The sequence below is a fragment of the Bombus terrestris genome, chromosome 7 (genome assembly GCF_910591885.1).
Source record: "Bombus terrestris chromosome 7, iyBomTerr1.2, whole genome shotgun sequence".
NCBI lineage: Eukaryota > Metazoa > Arthropoda > Insecta > Hymenoptera > Apidae > Bombus > Bombus terrestris.
This window is the reverse complement of record NC_063275.1, coordinates 15,534,636-15,556,528: the sequence shown is the minus strand read 5'-3', so window position 1 is coordinate 15,556,528 and position 21,893 is coordinate 15,534,636. Positions and strand designations below refer to the sequence as shown.

The 21,893-nt window shown below is 36.4% G+C and overlaps 1 protein-coding gene across 4 annotated transcripts; it reads left to right on the top strand.

Moving 5' to 3' along the window:
- Nucleotides 1-632: 632 nt before the first annotated feature.
- On the top strand, nucleotides 633-21,499 carry LOC100642637 (lethal(2) giant larvae protein homolog 1). 4 transcript variants are annotated; one of them, XM_048407087.1, is made up of 16 exons: nucleotides 633-781; nucleotides 7,851-7,948; nucleotides 10,065-10,155; nucleotides 13,075-13,316; nucleotides 13,746-13,884; nucleotides 14,541-14,728; nucleotides 14,813-15,098; nucleotides 15,184-15,940; nucleotides 16,033-16,189; nucleotides 16,266-16,411; nucleotides 16,488-16,998; nucleotides 17,081-17,358; nucleotides 17,652-17,787; nucleotides 18,030-18,229; nucleotides 18,559-18,641; nucleotides 19,348-21,499. In XM_048407087.1, exons 1-16 carry the CDS (start codon nucleotides 698-700, stop codon nucleotides 19,447-19,449), a joined length of 3,498 nt encoding a protein of 1,165 aa, XP_048263044.1. In that variant the 5' UTR covers nucleotides 633-697; the 3' UTR covers nucleotides 19,450-21,499. The 4 variants fall into 4 exon arrangements, with proteins under 4 accessions (XP_048263044.1, XP_012165791.2, XP_012165788.2 ...); XM_012310401.3 differs by having other exon boundaries at nucleotides 18,012-18,229; XM_012310398.3 differs by having other exon boundaries at nucleotides 14,514-14,728; nucleotides 18,012-18,229.
- Nucleotides 21,500-21,893: the final 394 nt, after the last annotated feature.

Genomic DNA, 21,893 nt, shown 5'->3' with positions numbered 1-21,893 from the left:
ACACACCGAGGAAGTGTTTCTACACGTGACTTCCGGATACATGTTAGGAATAAGAATTCAAACATGTAACTGCTAAAGTAAAACTTTATTCTCAATCGTTTCGGAAACTTTTAGTGGTACGAATACTGCATGATTTATTAAAATTTGTGTGGTTTGTAATATATCTTTAAATATTATCATTTCGCATTAACATATATGAAAATATTAGTTCATCTTTCCTTGAAAAATGTAACGGGTTTTAAGATTTAACTTTACATTTTTTGTTTTATAACTATCTGCGTAATGAATATCAAATTATAAGTTACCTTGTTAAATACTGCATTATTATAGTTAAAATTTTGAGGGGTAGATTAACATTGTAAAATATTTTCACGAGTATAACGGTCAACAATTGAATAAAGTGAAAGTAGGTATTCCATGATGAGGTTTGGCAAGCCTGATCGGGGTCATTGTTCGTGCAGGCGCGCCCGACGAAGACTTTCGTTCCGAATCCGGGCGAACGCGGCCGATTTTAACCGAGTATGGTCGAACGTAACCGAAATATGTGATTGGTGGAAAGCCGACATTACGACGATAGACCCGAAAAAACGAGTAGCGGCTGACACATCGACCAGAGAGACTGGATTCAGTTATCGTCTTACCGTTCGTTCGAGAATGTTTTGATTACGTAGAGGTTCACAACGAATAACGCTGACAAATGTTGAAGTTTATCAGAGGGAAGAGCCAACAAACAACAGCCGAACGACAGAAACTGCAAAAGGATCTTTTTGCTTTTCAAAAGGTGAGTCTTTTATAAACCTCATTTTTTAAACTTCGCGGTATTTTCCTTAATACATCGATCGGACGACGGCGGCGTTGGTACATATCAGTGGCGCGGAGACGATGAGCTGCGGAACGCACGGTGGTGAAGGCGGTGACCAGACGCCACAAATGTTTTAATTACGTGGAGGTCCTCGCGGTCTTAACCGAGCCTTTCGCGACGGTAGTGAAACGTCGTGACATTACACGTGAGGATTAACGGTTTTTAACGGACGTGTCGCGCACCGTTCGAGGAACAAACGCCGACAGATGTTGAAGTTTATCAAAGGCCAACAACCTACCGACAGAAACTGCAAGAGAAAGAAACTGCAAAAGGATCTTTTTGCGTTTCGAAAGGTGAGTCCCGATCCAAAGTTTCGCCCACATCTGACCCGGCGAAATGCGCCGACACTTTCTTACTTTCTCAGGCCTTACTTTTATCCGTTACTGAGAAAGATTACTGAAATACATTAGATTCACCTTTGCGACAAAACAATGTTACTATGTATAGGGTATTCAGGTTCGATCATATCGACGTGTTGGCGTTTTCAATGGAAAGCGGAGAATTTCGATGCATCAAGGAAAAGGTGTTTTGCACCGTTTTTTTATTCACAGTGGAGAGAAGTGAGAGTGAATGAGTGAACATTGGGTCAAACTCGTTTTCATTTACATTTAAAGAGTATGGTTTTTACATTGCTTCTCTTCATTCCCTTAATTTTAAAACTTTGAAAGGACGTTGCGAATCGTTTAAGCGTTTTTCTTTTTTTTCAATACGCTTTTTAACGTTTTAATCGAGAGAAAATAATGAGTTGACGAATTGAATTTGATAAACGACGTCAGGAAGGTTAATTTTATCAGTCATCTATCTTCTTAAAACAAACCGATCTTTTTCACATCTTATTTACACATTCATTATTTATAAGTCAACAGGTTTGCAATTGAAAGTTTATTCTGTTACCATGTCAGATAGTAATCTCCAGTTTCTTGATAGCACGATATTGATACGTTATGGGTTTTTCAGAACGCAATTTCCTTTTACGCGTAAACTACTTAATCGTTTTAAAGATAATCTTGTCTTGAAGAAGAAAGGAAAAAAGAAAAGGTAAAAAGATGCTGAATATCACGACTCAAGAAGATTGATAAATATATGTGCCATGATATAAATCGTACATAATCGAAAGAAAAACCTTGTTCCGAATTTATACCCGATAAAAAGGAATCAAATGAATTCGACTTTAATTTCCGTTTATCGAGCGCACGCGTTTAACACGCGATAAAGCGCGCCAGGATTTGTCGTTTCTCATAGGTTATTGACGGTTACGAGTGATTGCTACACAACCAACTACCAATACCCTATGTATTAAACGAACAACTTATAAGTATGACGTTTCAGAGCAAGTATTATAATTTACCTCAAAAGTTACTAAATAGATTTTGTATAAATCATATTCCAAGGTTTGTCGTTTCTTATTTATTACTGACGGTTAGGGCTGCTATATGTAACAAAACACAGCTTCCATATTATTAAATAAACAGTTCGTTTGATATTTCGAATCGAGCGTTATAATCGTGACACTACATAAAGCAAGCAGTTAACTTTAAAATTCGACTAATTTCGTTTCTTTCCTTTTCGTTTTTCCTTCTAAGTATGTAATTATTGAATCGATTTTGTTGAAACAAAGAGCGCTTGTCGCTCTGTATTGATTTGAAAGAAGCATTGCGAAACGCGTTTGATCAGCAGCACACCACCATTCGGGGGCTACTACCTTTGAGAGGCTGGTTTCATGGAGGAATATCAAGATTTTAAAATCGCCTTCGTCCAAGAACATGATACAGCGTGATTTAAGAATGAACGGTGCAGAATCAACAGGTCGATATCCGAACGTAATCGATACCGAAAGTCTAGAAGACGACGGGTGGCCGAGATACGATGCTAGAGTCAGGATTATTGTGGTCATGTGTGCGGTGTGATGCGTTTCTTTAGCGGTTCTGTCTCGGCTGACTGTCATCATCACTGGCCATCGGGTGCACTGTCGCGAAACCTTATCGCGGTTTAATTCTCTGCCTGCTGGATTCGAAGTTTGGCGATACAGATCGCGAAAATAGTTACGAATAGAATCAGTTCGTGCCGGTTCCGATCGATGCTTCATGCAAGATGATTTTTATGCGATATTTTATTCGCTATCGAAAATTGTTACTCGTATCTTTTACCATTTGTTAGGAAAGACAATGAAGCGATTTTATGTTACGGTCAAATATCGTTAATTATTAACTTGTTCGTCATTTAAGAATTTTTTAGCAGATCGGCCTGTGGTTAACACACGCACACTTAAAAAAATAACATTTATTATAGGTAACGTTATTGTTCCTTACCATTAATTTTAGCAAAGTATCATGAAGTTATATTCCAAAAAGTCTTTTTCGAATCCACATTCTTAATACCGAACTACGCTAACGGTACTCAGTAATACAGAATGGCAATTCTTTGACCTGGCAGAATTTTCCATTGTGTTGCCAAACTTCCATCCACCATTGGTCAGGTTCTTCGAAAACCCAACTTAACTCAGGCTAACAATAATTCAGGCTTCATCACCTTTAGGAATAAGTTTACACCCAGTCAGTCATATTATTTCTCGTTCGTTATAATTTAACAGATCTGTGACAGAACGAAACAAAAAGTTAAAGGAAATAGTACTAGTCTCCAATACGATCCTTCGAATAGTTTTGTTAATCCGCACATACGTGTAAATACCAAAAAACTTGAAAAATCACAATGGATTACGCGCTGTATTAATTCAACCCATTTAACCCTGATGTTCTCGTCGCTTATCTTAATTCATTATTCAAAATATTAAATATACTGCATCATTTTTCGCTTTCGTTGTTTATAGCTTTCTTCCAAAATAAGTTTACTATTAAAATAATAATATCACTACTACTAAACTACTGTCGTTACTTCTAAGTATCAACTGTCACTCTTTTTTGATAGATAATAAACATACATAACTGCGCATGATCGAAACAGGAAATTTCCAATAAAAATTAGACACAATTTATGTCCATCGTATCCATGGTTATAATCGAAATTGCGCATAGTGCTTGTTTCTTTCGTTCCGTTTTTTATATGACGCAGGGTATGGTACGAATTCGAAGTAGACAATAGGAACGTTCCGTCCATTCTAAACGCATGTATTTACTACGTGTAGGTTACTTTCGTTCGGTCAGGAAATGAAATAGGAAATGTAGGTTAATCTGTCGGTTAAGCAATTACAGGTAGAAGTAGCGCGCTCTGCGCGGTAAGATGTACGAGTTGGAAAAAAGTAGAAAGCCCTCGCAGCGTGGAGGGTGCCTGTTGCCTTAATTAAAGCGGTCGCATTTACGCAAACCCGGCGTTTACGGAGCAGTTTGGTCCGATCGAAACTCGAATAACATCTGATTATATTACATCACCGAACGATGCCATTTTATCGCTTAATCGGAAAAAGGCGTGGAACGACAAGATAAAATGGAATCACCTTGGAATCTTTAAAACTAGGCAAACGTTCTTGAAGAAAGGAAGAAACAATAGATTTTTCGTCAATTTTGTTTTAGATATTTATATATATATTTGGAAGTGGATTGATTTTACCAAACCCATCGAGGAGTTACTTCGAGGGACAAACAATCAACGTTTGGTTTTTAATATCGATTCTATCAATAATATCACGTATTCGTTGTAGAGAAGAGATACGAGGAAAGGATATTATCGGTTTTCTGTGCAAACAAATACGTGATAAGGTGCCTAGCCCTTTTTACGTTTACTTTAATATACGCAGACGAATGTTCCGTTAGTCTAAGCTGACTAGGTTAGGTACGAACTGATATCCGTGAATTATTTCGGGTTTTTTTTTTATGTAGATTAAAACTAACTGATGAGTGATTAAATGAATATAGATATGGTATTATTATCATCTAAAATTTAAATTCACCAACGTTTATCATAAATGTATAATGTATAACAAATAGAGAAATATTTGTTATTCTTCGGCAATATTTAATAAATGTTCCTGGTAAATTGTTTAAATAATACATTACGTAAAAATGTGAATAATTTTCCTTTCAAAATATGTTCATTTGTTTGTTAAGTATGAAATATATCACGAATTCTGTAATGTTCCGAACATTCTAGAAAAATGCTTAACTATACCAACGTGAACTATTTCTGTTGAAGAAATGTCACATCGTGTTATCGATCGAACAATAACTTTTAATGTTTCCAAGAATAAGATTAGATCGCTATAACACTATAACTGATCGAATGTTTCCTTTTCTCAAGAAGAATTGTAAATTTTCTAATTATAGATCTAACATTAACCTAGGCAGTGCATGCATATTAACAAAAATCGACAAGAGTAGTAAATCTTTGAAAGTTTTATCAGCAGTCGATCTTTAGCAGTCTTATCTTTATACGTGTCGATAAAAACAAGCAATTTTTGATGTTGTAAATTTGTTCTTCTCTGTGTACATAAGCAAGAGCATCGTTTGATCCATGTTTAGTTAACGTAATTTCTATCGAGGTTGGGCTCATTGAGATTAGGCCAGATTAAACCTTACGAGGGAATCCTTTGTTGTGCTTGTGCCGGTTCGTGCTTACGCACCTTCTTACTTTAATTTTTTCGGAACACTCTCCCGAAACTGAAAAACGGCGACACCCTTTCTCATGGAAATTACCTAGGTCAAGGTCTCGCTCCCTCTCTGTTATACCGACGGACACCCTTGTTTCTAATCGTGCTGTTGAAACGTGCCTCAAATCGATATTGAGGGTAGCCCTAAATCTCAAGGGTTGTACCGTAGCCGCATGATGCTAAAACTCCCCGAGCTATTTAAATTTTTAGTAACTTGTCAGTTATCTTGCAACGTTGTAATATAATGTGTAAATTTATTTTATGTTTAATTTAGCAGCCGTATTTTTTCATCGCGGGAGCGTAAAGTGAAATAATGTATATCTTGATTACAATTTCCGAAGATCAACAGCTTGATTACGTTAGATTTATAATTACGAAGCATCGAAGAATCACGGGTTCCAAGGTCCCGCGATTAACGCTGTTACGTTAATCCAAGATTCGATATTATTAATCATCAACTAAAATTGTATTTTTAGTTGAAAACCACGTGTGTCGATAAGAAGGAACATAATTCTCATCTTACCGTGTTTGTTCTTCGGAAGTAACGAAAAATTACTGAAATCTCGTCCGATAAGATTCCCTTATCGAGAATAACAAAGACAGTTTAAGAGATTGTTTTCGAGTGATTCGCCCTCCGCGACAGGATGTACATTGTTACAATGTGTATTACAGAAATGTGTTTTAATTGCTGGTTGTAAAAGAGATTCTTTGTGAGATTGGGCGCGCGGAGCAGGAGGTAAGTACGCACGCACGAGCGATAAAATCACACGATTAACGGGGATTTGACGATATCTGACTCATCGATGAGTAATCGGTGCGCCTCTCGGCCAAAAACTGATGCCGCCGGCTACGAGTTATGCCATGAAAGTCGGAAACAAGCGTCGCGCATAATTAGCGTTAGTCGCATTGAAAACGAGTCGCGGAAAGGGGAGGACACGATCGTTAACCCGAGCACCGTTGTTTCCTTTAATTCACTTTGTCTCGTATTCTGTTTAATTGCTACGCCAGAGTCCGCGTTTCTTCTTTTTTTATTTTCCATTTTAACCGTTCGAGCGTCACAAATGGACCGACCCGTGAGCTACTCGAGTTGCTGGAGAAGTGGGTGATAAGATTTTTGCCAGTTATTGCGCCTATAACGATTTCTTTTCTTTTCTTTCTTGTTTGATACATCATACGAAATACAGAAGCCTAGATATTGTATACTGTTATCCTGTATGTATAGCTTATACATCGTCAACTCTTTTCAACTTTATTCTTCTCTTCTTTTGCTATTACTTTTCTACATACGCGGTTCTATTGACTTTAAAAGTAGTAAAAGCGGCTAATACGGCTAGAAGACAGCCGAGCTGAAAATGGAAGGTTAATAACTCTAGTTAAGTCCTTGAGAAATTAATAACTAAATCATGGGATAAAACAGGTATTGGAAGTTGAATCTCGAACTGCTACTTCGTTTACTCTGTCCATCGAGGAACTTTTTACGTTATAATTCGGACTTACGGTAAACATAGACAATTTAATACAATCGTCGATACGTTTTCTGCAGGTAATTGACAGGTTAATTCATTCTACGTCTTACATGCAAGCCACGAATAAATTGATACTTATCGAGAATCAAACTTTTGCCGTGGAGCGTGCTCATATCAGCGACAGTGCAGATAGCGTACACTATTTTTAGCGACTTTCTCGTATAAATAGTGTACTGATTACTGCTGACAGTGTACAATTATCATAAAGAATGGTCAGGCGAAATGACCATGCCAATTTATGAATCGAGTATCGTGAAAACGTGAGTTACTCCGTTATGTGAGAAAATGGAAAGGTTTTGGAGAAGCTGTTCAGAGATTCGTATTTTTATTCTCGTCTGTTTTCAATGCTCGTTTCATCTTATAAATAGAGACAAAAGGAGATTTATAAGAGTCTTTCATGAAAATTTCTGAAAAATACGAGGATGTGAAGCAAAATTTAATATTAAGAAAAACATCTATGTAGTTTAAAATAAAGTTCGATTTCATAAATCCATAATGGTTATACACTTGCTCTGTTACTTTGGCAAAACTGTTCCAACACATAACTGCGAGAATTATTCATCAAGTATATGCAGGTAATTAAGGAGAATGTAAACAGTATAAATTACGCGAAGTGTTACCCATTCACTATCTAACTTATTATATAAAGAACGATGAATCGCGCCAGTTAATAACTAGCGGGATTCTACTCAAACGACTATCATTAAAGCAAAATATCATTAAATTCCGAAATGTTCGTTGAAACAAACCTAATCTGCTCGAGGTATTCGAGCACCGTCCAATAACCTTACATTTGTCGTCTCACTCCCGTTAATGGTTGTAATAACTAGGTCTAATAAAAATCTTTTCCTGTTCTTTGCAGACGGTGCAGCATGGGTTCCCAAACAAACCCACAGCCCTCGCATGGGATCCGAGTTTGCGGCTGATGATCATTGGCACGGCATCCGGCGCCATCAAGGTGTATCCTTTTCGATTTCGTCGCTCCTTCGCTTTCGATCAGTTCATTTACTTTTATTTTCTTCTTTTGTTTTTTCCTCTCGATATTTATAATCCGACCACAAGGTACCGTCTCGATGCTCGATAACGTTCCTATCTACCGATATATCGTCGAAAGCCACTTCGAGAACCACTGGCCTAAGGGAAACGGGAACGTGATTGACGCCGGTTTCTTCTGATCTCTTTCTCCTCCCACCATGAATACTAATTTTAGATACAACGATACTCGATATTTTGCCATCACGTCAAAGCTGTTTCTCGATTCACGCCCCGGCTTTTACGGTCACGGCTTTCATTCAGAAAACGCTCTGCTTTTTCTCTTTAGACAGCTATATCGAATCGTGCGACGATTCTTATGTCTCAGCGTTGTCGTTTCCGCGAGAAAATTGCATTTGTCGAGCGATAGATTGCTTTCCCCGATGCAAGGTTCTCTGGAGGGTCTCCTTGTTGGATGCGACGGAACTGAATTTGGAGTCATGTTTCCCGTGAGACTGGGAACGTAGGATGTGAAAGTATCGAAGTATCGCAGAGTCGCGCATATGAATATGAGATAGCGGAGGTGTTCTGACTTTTGGTTACGTCTGGCGAAAGATGAAAGAGCATGCAAGCGTACTACGTTTTGTATTAGGTGCGTTACGAATCGATCGCGAAATTTAGATAAATTTAGACGAAATAAGTGTGTGATTTATATGCAGGAATATGGATCGATGGAAATGAAAAAATTAAAAATAATTATACGTATATATGTATGTTCCGGTAGAGATGGAGAATAATGCGATCGAGAATGTGAGATCATTGGAAATAAGCAAAAGGAATTTACGTCGTATTGTATGTTAAAGTCTCAGGGGAAAGAACAAAATCGATGATGGTGTACGTTTGAAAGTTTGATCAGTTAAGTAGAGATTCGTTCGTATCATTTCCAGGAATCACAAATCTTCCGATGTTCCGTCGGATCTTCGCCGTCGTTGCAGCAGCGCGTAAATCTCGACAGTGTAACCACTTGTTCCTCTTGATGTCTGGTTGATGTGTACCGCAAAAGCATTAAATCATTCCCGGAACACGTACTATGTTAACATGAAATTACGCATATATCTTTCGAGATCGTTAAGAAACTCATTACCGAACGAACGTTTAGAAATTAATCGTTGTAGACCTGCTTTTGTTACCCGATTACCCATTTCGTGTTAGGTCAATCATCGATCCAAAAGGACTATAATCTGTCGAAGCTAGCCTAGATATGCCCGATATTTTTTACGATGTTTGTCAAAATAATATTATCTTTTCTGTATCTATCCGTAAAAATTTATTGTACTTTGTCTTACGTTTCATTATTTTATATAATTATATTAATTGTTCGATAATTAAGAACAATTATAATATCAATGAGAAGTCATTTCAAGACGGAAGGATGTCGAAGTCGATCCATTCGAAGAGTTAATTAAAACATTATTTTTGTATAATTGTTCTTTCGTCAATCGCTTGGTACACGCGTCGAGTGCGGTCTGAAAAATGCTAATTACAAGCGCACAAAAGGATTGATTCCCAATGCGTCGCTGCGTACCGTACGACTGCATACCGGTTACTTTATTCGCGTCTCGATGTCAGATGTTCGAATGGCTACGTAATCGGTAGATGATCATTATCATTTCGCAAGACGTATGATAGACGTCTTTACCGTCTCGACGGAAATTCTATTTGCAATTGATATTAGAGAGGTACGAGTTGCTGTTAGTCGCTTGTAAAATCTTTATAAATCTCGAATCTCTGTCTGTGCTATTTATTTTGGAATTGCTTATATGTACCTGGGATAACAGGCGTGTCTGATCGACGACGTAAGAGATGGCTGGCTTTAGGCGAAACTGTAGCAGGATCTGTGTCGGCGATTGAAGTACAATTCGACGACGATATAAAAGACCCGTATACAATTCGTGGATCGAGAACAATCGTTCCTGTCAGCGAACGTTAAATCTGATATTTTCGAAACAAAACCACCTTCTGTTTATAGGAACGGAGGTGGTCTACTGTTACAGATAGGGCTATCTAATTTTCTCTGTTTCCCTTGACTGACGTGCGATTACAGATTCGGTAGGCCAGGTGTGGAATTCTATGGACAACACACCATCGAAAGTGGAGAGAATGCTGTCACAAAGATTGTTGCTCTGCCCAATGAGGTAAGCGCCGCTATTTATTTATTACTAACGTTTTATCAACGTATCGTTGCTCGGATATCTTATGCAAAGCTATTTTCAGAAGTCAAGGAAAACTTGAATAATTTTTAATGACTTTACTTGTATATAATTTGATGCTGGAACCTACGCGTCTAAATATATTGTACATTGATGGTTTTTATGCATTCACGGGAAATTTGCAAACGCGCATAATATACAAAAATATACAAAAAGTTCAAAATATGAATCTCATCGTAGTATGCAGTGAGTGAAACTACCGTTTCACTCAACTATGTTTGTAAGGATATGAATTTGCATAAATATCCTCTGTCTAATAACCACGATGATAAGATGGAAATAAATAGTTTTATGTTTCCGTTTTATTGGAAGAACTTTTTTATTCTGATTGTAGTTTGATAGCTTTAACGTTAACGAGTACCGTCAAACACAATAAACACGATTCTATAATGAACAATTCACACAATTTTATAGCTGAGCAGCTGCGTAAATTAATGCACGTGTAAACACGAATGTACTCGTGGCCATTCAACAGTGTGTTAAATTGTTGGTGGTTTATGATCTTGTAAACTCCATGGTTTAGCTATGTTAACGTTTGCGTGGGAATCGATTTCTAGATTTATTCCTATAGTTTTCAATTGACGAGATTAGGACATATATTAAACGCTAAACGATGAATTGAATTAAATAGAAACGAACGAAACACTGTGGAAGCCCAGTTCGTGTAAACTTCACTGGATTAAAATATGCAATAGCGTATACTTTGAAACGAATGCCAGCTGACGTACCATCCTAGTTCGGATTTCTTAATGACCACGCTAATAGTTCTTAAACCTTCCAAAGGAATTACGTTATCTCCTAACGAGAAATTCCAGAAATTTTTGTCCCTTCAAATCACTCTTGGAATTTGTGTTTTCCAATTACCCTTATAGCGTCTCCATTTCTAATGTTCCCTCTGACCATTGCATGGCATAATACGAGAGATCTAAGTATATGTAGAACGGAGTATAGAAATCTTGACGATAAAAAGAGCGTACTTTATCGCACTTTGAATCGCTTGAATATTGACGTTGCTATTTTTATAAGCTAAATGTTTGTTAGAAGTTCGATAAAAGGAAAAAGAAAAAAAAGAGAGAACGCCGAGGAAACGGTGCTTCGTGTCAGGTCTGCGCGCGATAGTAATATCTTCTGCGTACATTGTAATCAAAGGGACCAGACGGAGGTGTGAAGTTATGGTTGTTTTAAAAGTCACACGCGTTGCACCGGTAACGCGACACCGTGTTCGGCTTATACGGCCATCGTTACCGAGTTGCATAACTGTGTGCGACACGCGCAACGCGCTTTTGCACGCGTGTACGAATAAATAATATACGAACACCATTGTCGCCCGTTCCATAAAGGTCGGGAACGTATTACTGTACGTACGCGATGTTTTTCCTGTTTCCTTTCTTTTAAATACGAACCTCACCGCCGGGAAAATTTCGTTATGAAATTCATCTACAATTCAACCGATGATGCAATCGTAAAATTTGCGACACGATAATAATTATCAATTTTCCTTTTCTTCTTCATTTATCCTGTTACGTCCTTCGAATCATCTTCGTTATTAGCTTATAGAAGGAAGAATAATTATATTTATTGGAATATAAGATGATACGTTAAAATACACAGTTATTATACGTTATTATACAAAATACACACAGTTATTATATAAATATACAGTATAGTTATTATACAAAATATACGTTATAATACATATCTGTATTGGTAAAAATTGGAGAAAAAATTCTAACAGCGAGCAGTGTCAAAGCACGACGACAAAAGCATACAATACATGTACACATAAACGAATAGAACTCAGTAGCTGTGTAATTAATTGCCTATACGAGGAAAAAACGAGCAGACTAATATGGAAAATCAGCATATATATACACGAATAACGATGAGTCGATTCACGTTCATTTGCCTTTGCCGGTAAATTGTTTTGTAATAAGTTGTGTATAAAATATATGATACGAAGCAATACACAGAATAGGCGTGGCATGATCGAGCACCGAGTTGCTTACATTGCTCGTTACGAGTCATAAAATCTCGTTATCGCGATCATTTTTCAAGCGAATCCTAAAACCGATAAGATAGCGCCTGTACGATTGCTTCGTCGTAGCTAGATATCTGATCGGATCTTGGGCTTCTCTTTTTTCCCCTCTCGCATTTTGTTGCTTTAAATCGTTCTCTTGATCGTAACGATCAGATTATCACGAATCAATAATCGGAATTCATCAAATTCGAATTATGGATCAATTTTAAATTGGAATGTTCATCAAACACGAAAAGACGCGATTTCAGCAAATTCAATACGATAGAGTGTTGTAAAATGCAAGGTATAACCCACGTCGTGCTTTTGCTGGTATAATGATCGAGTACAGGATCTCAATTATTCAACTGCACACGTTAATAACACGTGGAAAGAGCGACGTTCTGCTCGAGAAAAACACGTTGGAAGTACCGTAGACGCGCGTGAAAGTGCGAGGCGCGAGGTAAAGCTTCTTAACCTTGCGTTTTCCTCGAGTTTTCACTTCGCCTATTACAAAGAAGGCATCGTCTTTGTGACCGGGGGAAAAAAAAAGGACACGGGATCTGTTCCGTGAGAAACGATGAGGTCATGAAAACTATCTACAATACGTTATTTTGTTTATCTGTATTATGATACGAAGCTATTACGAAGCCACGAGTTTTACATTCAAGTATGGAGATGACAAAGCAAATACGAGACACCAATACAGTTGCGAATTAACATTCGTATTCATTCATTAAAATAGATAGAATTATGTGTAGTATTAATCTTTACGATTAGTTCAAGAATAAGTGCGCGATAAAAATGATTGATTACTGCAAATGTAATAGGGTCGCGTGGTTTCTCTCTGCGACGACAACTCTCTTCATTTATGGGAGATCAACGAAAGTTCGGTCGTGGAGACCAAGTCGCTATCGTTGGAGGGCAAATTGAAGAAAATCTCGGCGATGTGTCTCGAATCGAGCGGCGAACATCTTCTTCTTGGAACGGAGGGCGGGAACATCTATCTTCTCAACTTGAAAACATTCGTAATGCCTGACAATATCATTTACCAGGATGTCGTGATGCAAAAGTAAGAGTAATTCTTGCGTTTTTATATACATTTTGAAAGTCGCATGTTAGATGTCTGTAGCAACTGACTTGATTCTTCTTTAGCGTTATGCATTTTTCCATATATTTTTTATTTTGACCTTTTTGGTGCAAATTTTATATTTTAGCCGTTAGTAGTTTTAGTATGAACATAAATTACGTGAAACGAACTATTTGAAATATTATCGATAACGACTAGTCGTAAATTCGTGAGATACGAGCGATCCTAACAGGTTGAGCCAGAATTTGCGAAACAATGAGTTTTCAAAATCATGCGAACCTCAATTTTCTTTTTGTATTTTTTTTTCGATTAACTTTCATTATGGAACGGAGCGTTTGATTGTCGATTGCGAGGGAGTTGGCATTGAAATGGCTAGATTCATGTATCCGTAACGTATCGATGTTATGACAGCGTGCCAGACGATTACAAGAAGAATCCAGGAGCGGTCGAGGCGATAGCGGAACAACCAGGTCACCCAGACAATATTCTGATAGGTTACAATCGTGGTTTAATGGTTTTGTGGAACAAAGCGACTCCAGGAGCCCAACAGGTGAGCCTTCGTATTATTATTCCATATTTTTCTTTATACACATGCTATGTATACAAAACTATAGTGTGGCAGATGTAATGACATGCTTATAAAACAGTTCCAACACACTTGCTTATTACATTTGTGGGGCAATGCTTAATCCATCGGTACATAGAGATGCATTCAGCTCAAGTACCATGCAAAAGAGAATAATTTTAATCAATTGTCTCATTTAATAAATGCTTCATTCCTGTTGCGATCGTCGAATTTTTATATTTCAATCTTGCTCTCATTTTCACAAACAAGATGTATTTGTAACATTTCAGGATGTGTGACATGAGATTAAAGCGAAAGAAATGCATACCGATAAGAATTTTTGGACATTTCGTTTAAACTTGAGTATTTTGTAACGTTAAAAGGTACATTTGGATTGAAAATGACCGAATCGAAAGTAACAGGATTAAAAAGTGTTAATGATTCGCATATCTAAATAATTGAAACAAACTGTATGTAGAATAACGATTCGTGAAACGTTTCAGTTTAAAATGAAATAATATGCACCGATGGGTTAAGCGCGTATTGTGAGATGGTACCGCTCGTTCTGATTGTTGTTTGTGTCTTTGGTGGTTTTGGCGAACGTGTACGTGCAGCTGATGGGTTTGTTTTCGCGTGCGCAGACATTCGTCTCCACGCAACAGCTGGAATCTGTCCACTGGGTCTCCGAGACCCGTTTTGTTTCCTCCCACAACGATGGATCCTATGCATTTTGGAGTCCAGGCAGCGACAGCATGTTGGAATCGAGTACACCCTATGGACCATTTCCCTGTAAAGCTGTTACTAAAATTCTCGTCTATCCGACCGCAGAGTGAGTACAGGATTTTCCCACAACATCGATAATTATCTTTTCTGTAATTGGATTGATAATGAGTCTTTGTAAAACATTTCGCAGACTCGGAGAACTCGTTTTATTTTCGGGTGGAATGCAACGTGCAAGTTACGGCGATCGTCACACCATTACCGTTATGGCGAAGGGGAAGCATGTTGTTTTTGACTTCACGTCAAAGGTGATCGACTTCTTCACTGTGTTTCCTAAACAAGAGGACGGAAAAGATGCATCTGATAATCCAGAAGCGCTTATAGTATTGGCCGAAGAAGAGATAGTAGCCATTGATTTGAATAATCCTGAATGGAAGATGATGGCATTACCGTATTTAGTATCTCTCCACGCAAGTGCGGTAGATATCATTCCCACAATTTGTAATATAACATTTTATAAGTATACATTCCTTCTCATTATGTCTGTGATGTCCTTATTTGCAGGTCACTTGTTCGCAACACGTCCCGAATGTTCCTGAGGAATTATGGGAGAACATTATCGCAGCTGGGAAAGCGCAAACGGAACATCTATACTCGGATAAACCATGGCCTATAGATGGTGGAATTATTCTGAATCAGAAATCGGAAAATGATAAATTAAAAAGCAGAGAATTATTACTTACCGGCCACGAGGATGGAACCGTGAGATTTTGGAATGCGTCTGACGTTGCTTTAACACCTCTCTACAAGTACAATTCATCCATTCTGTTTACTGGTGAACATCTGGATGTTCTTGAACAACCACCGGAGGATGACGAGGACGAGTGGCCACCATTTAGAAAAGTTGGAACCTTTGATCCGTACTCCGATGATCCCAGACTTGCTGTGAAAAAAGTTTTGCTTTGTCCGCTGTCATCGACATTAGTGGTTGCCGGCACGGCTGGCCACATAATTACAACCACCATATCATCCGAACCTGTAAACAAGGAAATCAAAGCCATCACGATGAACATCGTAAACGATCGCGATGGATTTGTTTGGAAAGGCCATGATCGTCTTCCGGCGAGGACAACTAGTATATCTTTCGCAGTCGGTTTTCAACCACAAAGTCTTCTTCAATTATACCCGCCAGCTGCGGTTACAGCATTGGCTATGCATAGCGAGTGGGGATTACTTGCTGCAGGCACGGCTCATGGTTTAGCTGTTTTCGATTATACAAGAGCAAAACCCGTCAACGTGAAGTGTACACTTAATCCAAATGGTATTTTTACATATTTTTTATTAATTGAATATCCATAAATCGTATATTTGTGAAAACAGTAAATTAGTTTTCGATTCGTTATGTCATTCTAGATCTTTCCGGAGCAGGCGATACACCGATTTCTAGAAGAAAGTCGTTTAAGAAATCATTGAGGGAATCTTTTAGGAGATTACGAAAAGGAAGATCACAGCGTCGAACAAATGCCACTAGTCCAACTAGGAATACAACATCAGAAAAGAAGAAAGAAACGTGAGTATTTTTTAAGCTTGTTAAACTGTAACTAATGTTAATATGTTAAACAATGATTGGTTTTTAATTTTCGAAGGTCCAGTGTTGCTTCTTCTCCGAGTGGTGACCTTTCGCCGGTGGAATTGAAGCCTGTGGAGAGACAAGTGGAAGCCAGACCTGTAGATGATGCACTGGGGTCAATGGTTCGATGTTTATATTTTGCTAGAAGTTACATTATAAGCAGTAAGTGTTCCTAGTAAATTTTTATCGAGTATAAATTATGAATATTCTATTAACATTTTTTTTTTTTTTATTATAGTGCAAAACACGACTCCTACGCTTTGGGCGGGTACCAATAACGGTACAGTTTATGTTTTCACATTAGCAATTCCTGCTGGTGTTAGAAGAACGGAAGAGGATGTAAATTGTACATTAGGCAAAGAGATTCAGTTAAAACACAGAGCACCTGTAATTGCAATTACAATTCTCGATGGGTCTAGCGTACCGTTGCCAGAACCATTCGAAGCTGAGAAAGGCGTAAGTCCCGATATGGCTTCTCCACACAGAGTTGTAATCGCTAGCGAAGAACAATTCAAAATCTTCAATCTTCCATCCTTGAAACCATATTGTAAATACAAACTTACTGCAAACGAGGGTTCACGAGTTAGAAAAACGGGTTTTGCAAAATTCACATGCCCAATCGAACCTGCAGGAACTCACGAAGAAACCTGTTTATTATGTTTGAGTAATCTTGGTGATTGTTTAGTGCTCAGTGTTCCCGAATTAAGAAGACAGCTTAATGCCGCTGTTATTAAGAAGGAAGACATTAAGTGAGTATATCTCTTTTACATCTGTGTCTATCTGTGTATATCATATGTGTATATCTGTGAGTATATTGTTTTGTTTTTCTAGTGGAATTTCTTCGTTGACGTTCACAAAAGCTGGCGAAGCGCTATATTTGTATTCAAGTTCGGAACTGCAGCGAATTTCATTGTCTGCTAGTAAAGTGACAAAAGCACACTGTGCATTAAATTTACCACCGAATGCTAGATCATTTCCGGAAACTAACAACGAAGAAGCCCAAGAACAAGGTGTGGTCGAAGGTACAGCAGAAACGGAAGGTGATACAACGCAGGGAAGTCAACCAGATGTACAAAGGATGATTATAGAGAATGGTGTGGTGGGTTCTAGTGAGTATACCACGAACACCTACATAAGCTTTTTTAATTTGTACTTAACATATATCGGGTAATCATTAAGTTACATGTTGTCATAGGATGTTTAAACGTGCTACTACTAAATATGCGTAATCGCTTGGCGTATCTCAAGTAACTCGTGTATTTATCTAAATGTTGCTTTGCTATAATTACTTGTGATTTATTAAACGAGCCAGCTGCTAAACTGTACTTTATGCTAATTAACATCATCAAGGAACGCTGTCTCCTAACCCTTTAGTATCTATTCTTGAATACATCTATTTTAGCCGGTGGTGAAGAATCTCCGAAAGAATCGTCTTTGCAACCCGCAGCAAGTACCAATGATGTGAACGGAGAGGACGATCGTCAAGACTTAAGTTCTATTGGAGATATAACGATCGATAGCGTGAAAGACCATTTACTGTAAGTGGACGTGTTTGTATGTTATGCCTAGCTTTTTATTGTTTTATTTCACATGCTTCTTTTGCTTATCTGTTTACAATTAATTTTATGATAATAAAAATGATAAATGACAAGAGCAAAAATTTCAAGGAAAGATAAACTTAATTTGACAAACTGACTTTAATAATATGTTTATTTTGCTGTGCTAATCGTTGTGTTTCCTACACTTGCCACTTGTTTGGCAGTAACAGTTCACTTTTCAGAAATGCAACGTCTTCCGAAGAACTTCATAGTCGTCTTGCAGGACTTAAAATGGAAGTGACTTCGCGAACTTCAGAAATTTCCACTCAAAATCAATCCCTAGTTGTAAAAACAACAACCGTTGTTTCGCAAACAACCAACAATACTACCGCTAATGGAGAGATCGAAACAAGTCAGACAAATGAAACACAACAAATGAATAGTGAGTGAAATCATTGCTGATTCAAATTAGTGTGAATTATAAATTATTCAAGTGACCAATACATTATATTAAACTGATTTTTAACAATTCATCGAATTCTTTTTAAATACATTTTTTAAACGAATATTTTTTAGGTCACCCCATGTTGTAGTATTTGAAGACTGTATACAATCATATTCTTAATAATTTCATATACTACGTAATTTATCGATCGCTTAACATTTTGTGTTTGTCTTTCATCGCTTTGTAATTTTTTATTTTTTTATTCTTCTGATATTTTTTGTATTCTTTTGTTATTGTTTTGTTTTGTGCTATTTGTTCTTGCGCAGGCACTACGGTAGAAAGAGAGATACGCAGCGGTACTGAGACTACAACGACACACGCTACCATCACTCTACCTCCAAACGTCGAGGTCAGCAAACGGCACTGAATGTATTGCGATAATTGGTGTCGGTCCTTACCTCGATATTAAGCCTATATTTTGTGACAAAATGATAGAATGCCATTAAATTTTTGGAGTTTCTCACAAGTAGTGCAATATATAAAAATTCTATAAACGTCCGCATAGAGGATATGTTGTCCTTACTAATATAAAGAAAAGATAATACCCGCTAATGATATTACTATTTTCTTAGGAATTTTAATTCAGTTTTTGTAAACATTAGATGATAAGGCATGTTCATTTTTTCAGTAATATATAACCATTCGTTTCTTCTCTGGAAACCCTAGAATTGCTCTAAATTGTGATTACAATATTTTTCCCAGTTTGATTCGTTTGAAGTAACCACTCATTTTATGTTAATAAGGAAGAGATATTTTATATCTTTATTAGGGATATGCAATTATTTTGCCATGAAATTATATAATTAACGCTTAGCATATCGCCCGCTTCTAATCTACTAACACGATTTACGTAGTTCAGTTTGTTTAAGAATTGGATAATCGATTTATCAATCTTCAAATTGTGGGTATATTTTATAACATATCGCTGCTTAATTTATTGATGTATTAACAATCTTTTTTGCGTAGTTATAAGGCTTTGTTTAACTGGATACATGATAGTTTTTGCAGAATATCATTCATATAAATGGGTAACATCATTATTTTTAATATTGCAGATTAGTGCAGCTGACTTGGCAAACTTGGAGATAACAACAACTACAGTGACTACCGAAAAGTCGAAAGCTCCATTGGCAAGGCCTGAAGAAGTCGGTTCTTAGGAATATTCCAAATTGTCCTGTACTCTACTCCCTGATTTTATGCTCTGTACACAGAGCCACACAATAATAAGATTTTTTGTTACTTAATGGACTCACGTGTACACAGCGGCGATAGGTAGAATTTATATATCGTAGATTTTTTAAAAAATCTAGATTTATACGCGGCATTAGCATTAGCTATAAATGATAAGCAAGTGAACTTCGAGTATTGTAGCGACGAACCAATCGAGATATATTAACTGCCAAGATTGTCGATATATTTTACATTTTAACTGAACATTCTCATTGCATTTCTTTTAACAGTCAATTTCGTGATTGAGCAAAATTTTCGATGGTTTAGTAGAACTAGGCCTAGGTAATTTTAATAAAATGCATTTTATTTACATACAAGCGTAACAAATCTTCGAAGAGAAATTAAAATATTTCATGTTGTTTCATCTGTAGATCAATCTATTAAAATATAATTTTAAAAAATTTTCTGATGCAGCATTAAGAAAAAAATTGAGGAAAATTTATACGATCCGTTTTATGGTGTGTAGCTGAACATAATTAAAAAATTATAGCTTGTACAAAGAAGCAAGATACATCACAAATTGTGAACATGGCAGCCATATTGTAACGCAACGAATATGTTGCGTTACATAATATTTCTAAATAATAAAAGTAAAAAGTGAAAAGGCGACTTAAATCATCTATATAGTATTTCGAATATTATATAGGTGTCTTGTGACAAAGGATCAAAAAAGGAAAAATATGTAAGTACGTTGAATTGATGCGCCTAACAAAATAAAGAAATAGCTACTTAAGTAGAATTACGTTATAAGAAAAGTTACAGAGATTAAGTGAGGGATACTATCAATGGCCATGACGTAAAAGAGGAGAGCTGTTACGAATATATTTTTTATTGATACTTGTTAATCGTTAAGTTTCCTTTTTCTCTGATGGAAACGATCATGGTACAATCGAACTATTTCTATCGAGCAGCATTGAAACTCGCTGAATTCAATTCCGATATTATACGAACAAAACAGATGTAATTGTGTTTTAACATTGCACGTATGTATGTCCCATCTTTCTAGATAAACAAGCTATTTGTTAATTATTTTTGGTGGAGGACAATTGCTACATATTACTTTTTACGCGAATACATCGTAAAATGCTACAAATGTACTATTATTATCGTTATATAGTGATGTACTACGTAGCTTGATTTGTGTTTGCGACAGTACGGATCGTATTTAAGATACCACGATTTTGGATCTTAATAAAATTTCGAAACAAACACGACTCCGTTTCGCGGAGTAATTTCATATTTATCTTTTATAATACCATAACTAACGATTTTTTACAAAAATGAAAACTACTAAAAATTTTAATATATTTTTACCGAATGTGACAGACTGAGTATAAAATGCATAAAAGATACATATTTGTTTCTTCTTTTACATTTAATTAATCAACCATTAACTATTTAATCGATCGACTATTCACGTGATTTCGAATAAAAAGTTTTTCATCCTTTATCGTTCCTCTAGACTACATGTGTGTTAAAAAAGATAACAATTTACTGTTCGTTGATGCAATTAATGCGAGGCCTTTGTAGATAGATTTTAATCTTCCTCTAATGTCATAATTTCTCTTACGACTTTTTTTATTTCTTTTATTAAACCGCTTTGCGAAATGTATGTTTCTTGTACGCGGTTATTACAAATAAATGTTATACAAGGTGTTCCAAAAATCGACTATGCACAGCTTTTTTTATTGAAAATGAAATCCTTAATCCATAATCATAGATCTAAACATTTAAATAGGATATTAATTAGAATAAATTTGTTGTTTGTCGAATCCACTTGAATTTAATTATTCAAGATTTAATGTAGTATTCTGTGCTGTTGGTGCACCTTGTACCGTTAATTTTATTACAATTGTAAACTACATTAACAAGGTAAAGTTAATGAACTAAGTAAGATACAAAATGTATGAAAACGGACGTGCTTCTGCTATTGTAAAATTATTTGTTTTTTACCTTGATAAAATATTACGTATTGCACATGGTGAATTGTTAAAACTGCTCCCAAGCATTTCATACTCTTTTCCTTTATAAAATATGTAAAGTCAACAAATGACCTTAACAGTCGATGTTGAAATATATATATATATATGTAAGTTTTGCATATATTTAAATTCTACAAGTAAAGTTTTATAGGTTTTCTGGCATTTCAGAAGCGAAAGATATAAAAAAAAATTGCTTCTGGCAAAATTGAGGAAAATATATGTATTTCGTTTACTTATAAATAAGCTTTTTTGACATGTCTTTTTTTTTATCTAATCGTAGTTTTCTATTGTTAATTGTAAATTTCCCATCAAATTTCCCTCTAAAAGTTGTGTCTTTTTCTGAAACAAGATCGGGGATTGAAATTTGAAACATAAAAATTTAAAGACTG

Coding starts and splice junctions, on each gene's coding strand:
- LOC100642637 (XM_012310397.3), top strand. CDS start 1,069: ATGTTGAAGTTTATCAAAGGCCAACAACCTACCGACAGAAACTGCAAG. Junction 13,885..14,513: donor CGACTCCAGGAGCCCAACAG/GTGAGCCTTCGT, acceptor GTGTACGTGCAG/CTGATGGGTTTGTTTTCGCG. Junction 16,999..17,080: donor ATTAAGAAGGAAGACATTAA/GTGAGTATATCT, acceptor TTGTTTTTCTAG/TGGAATTTCTTCGTTGACGT.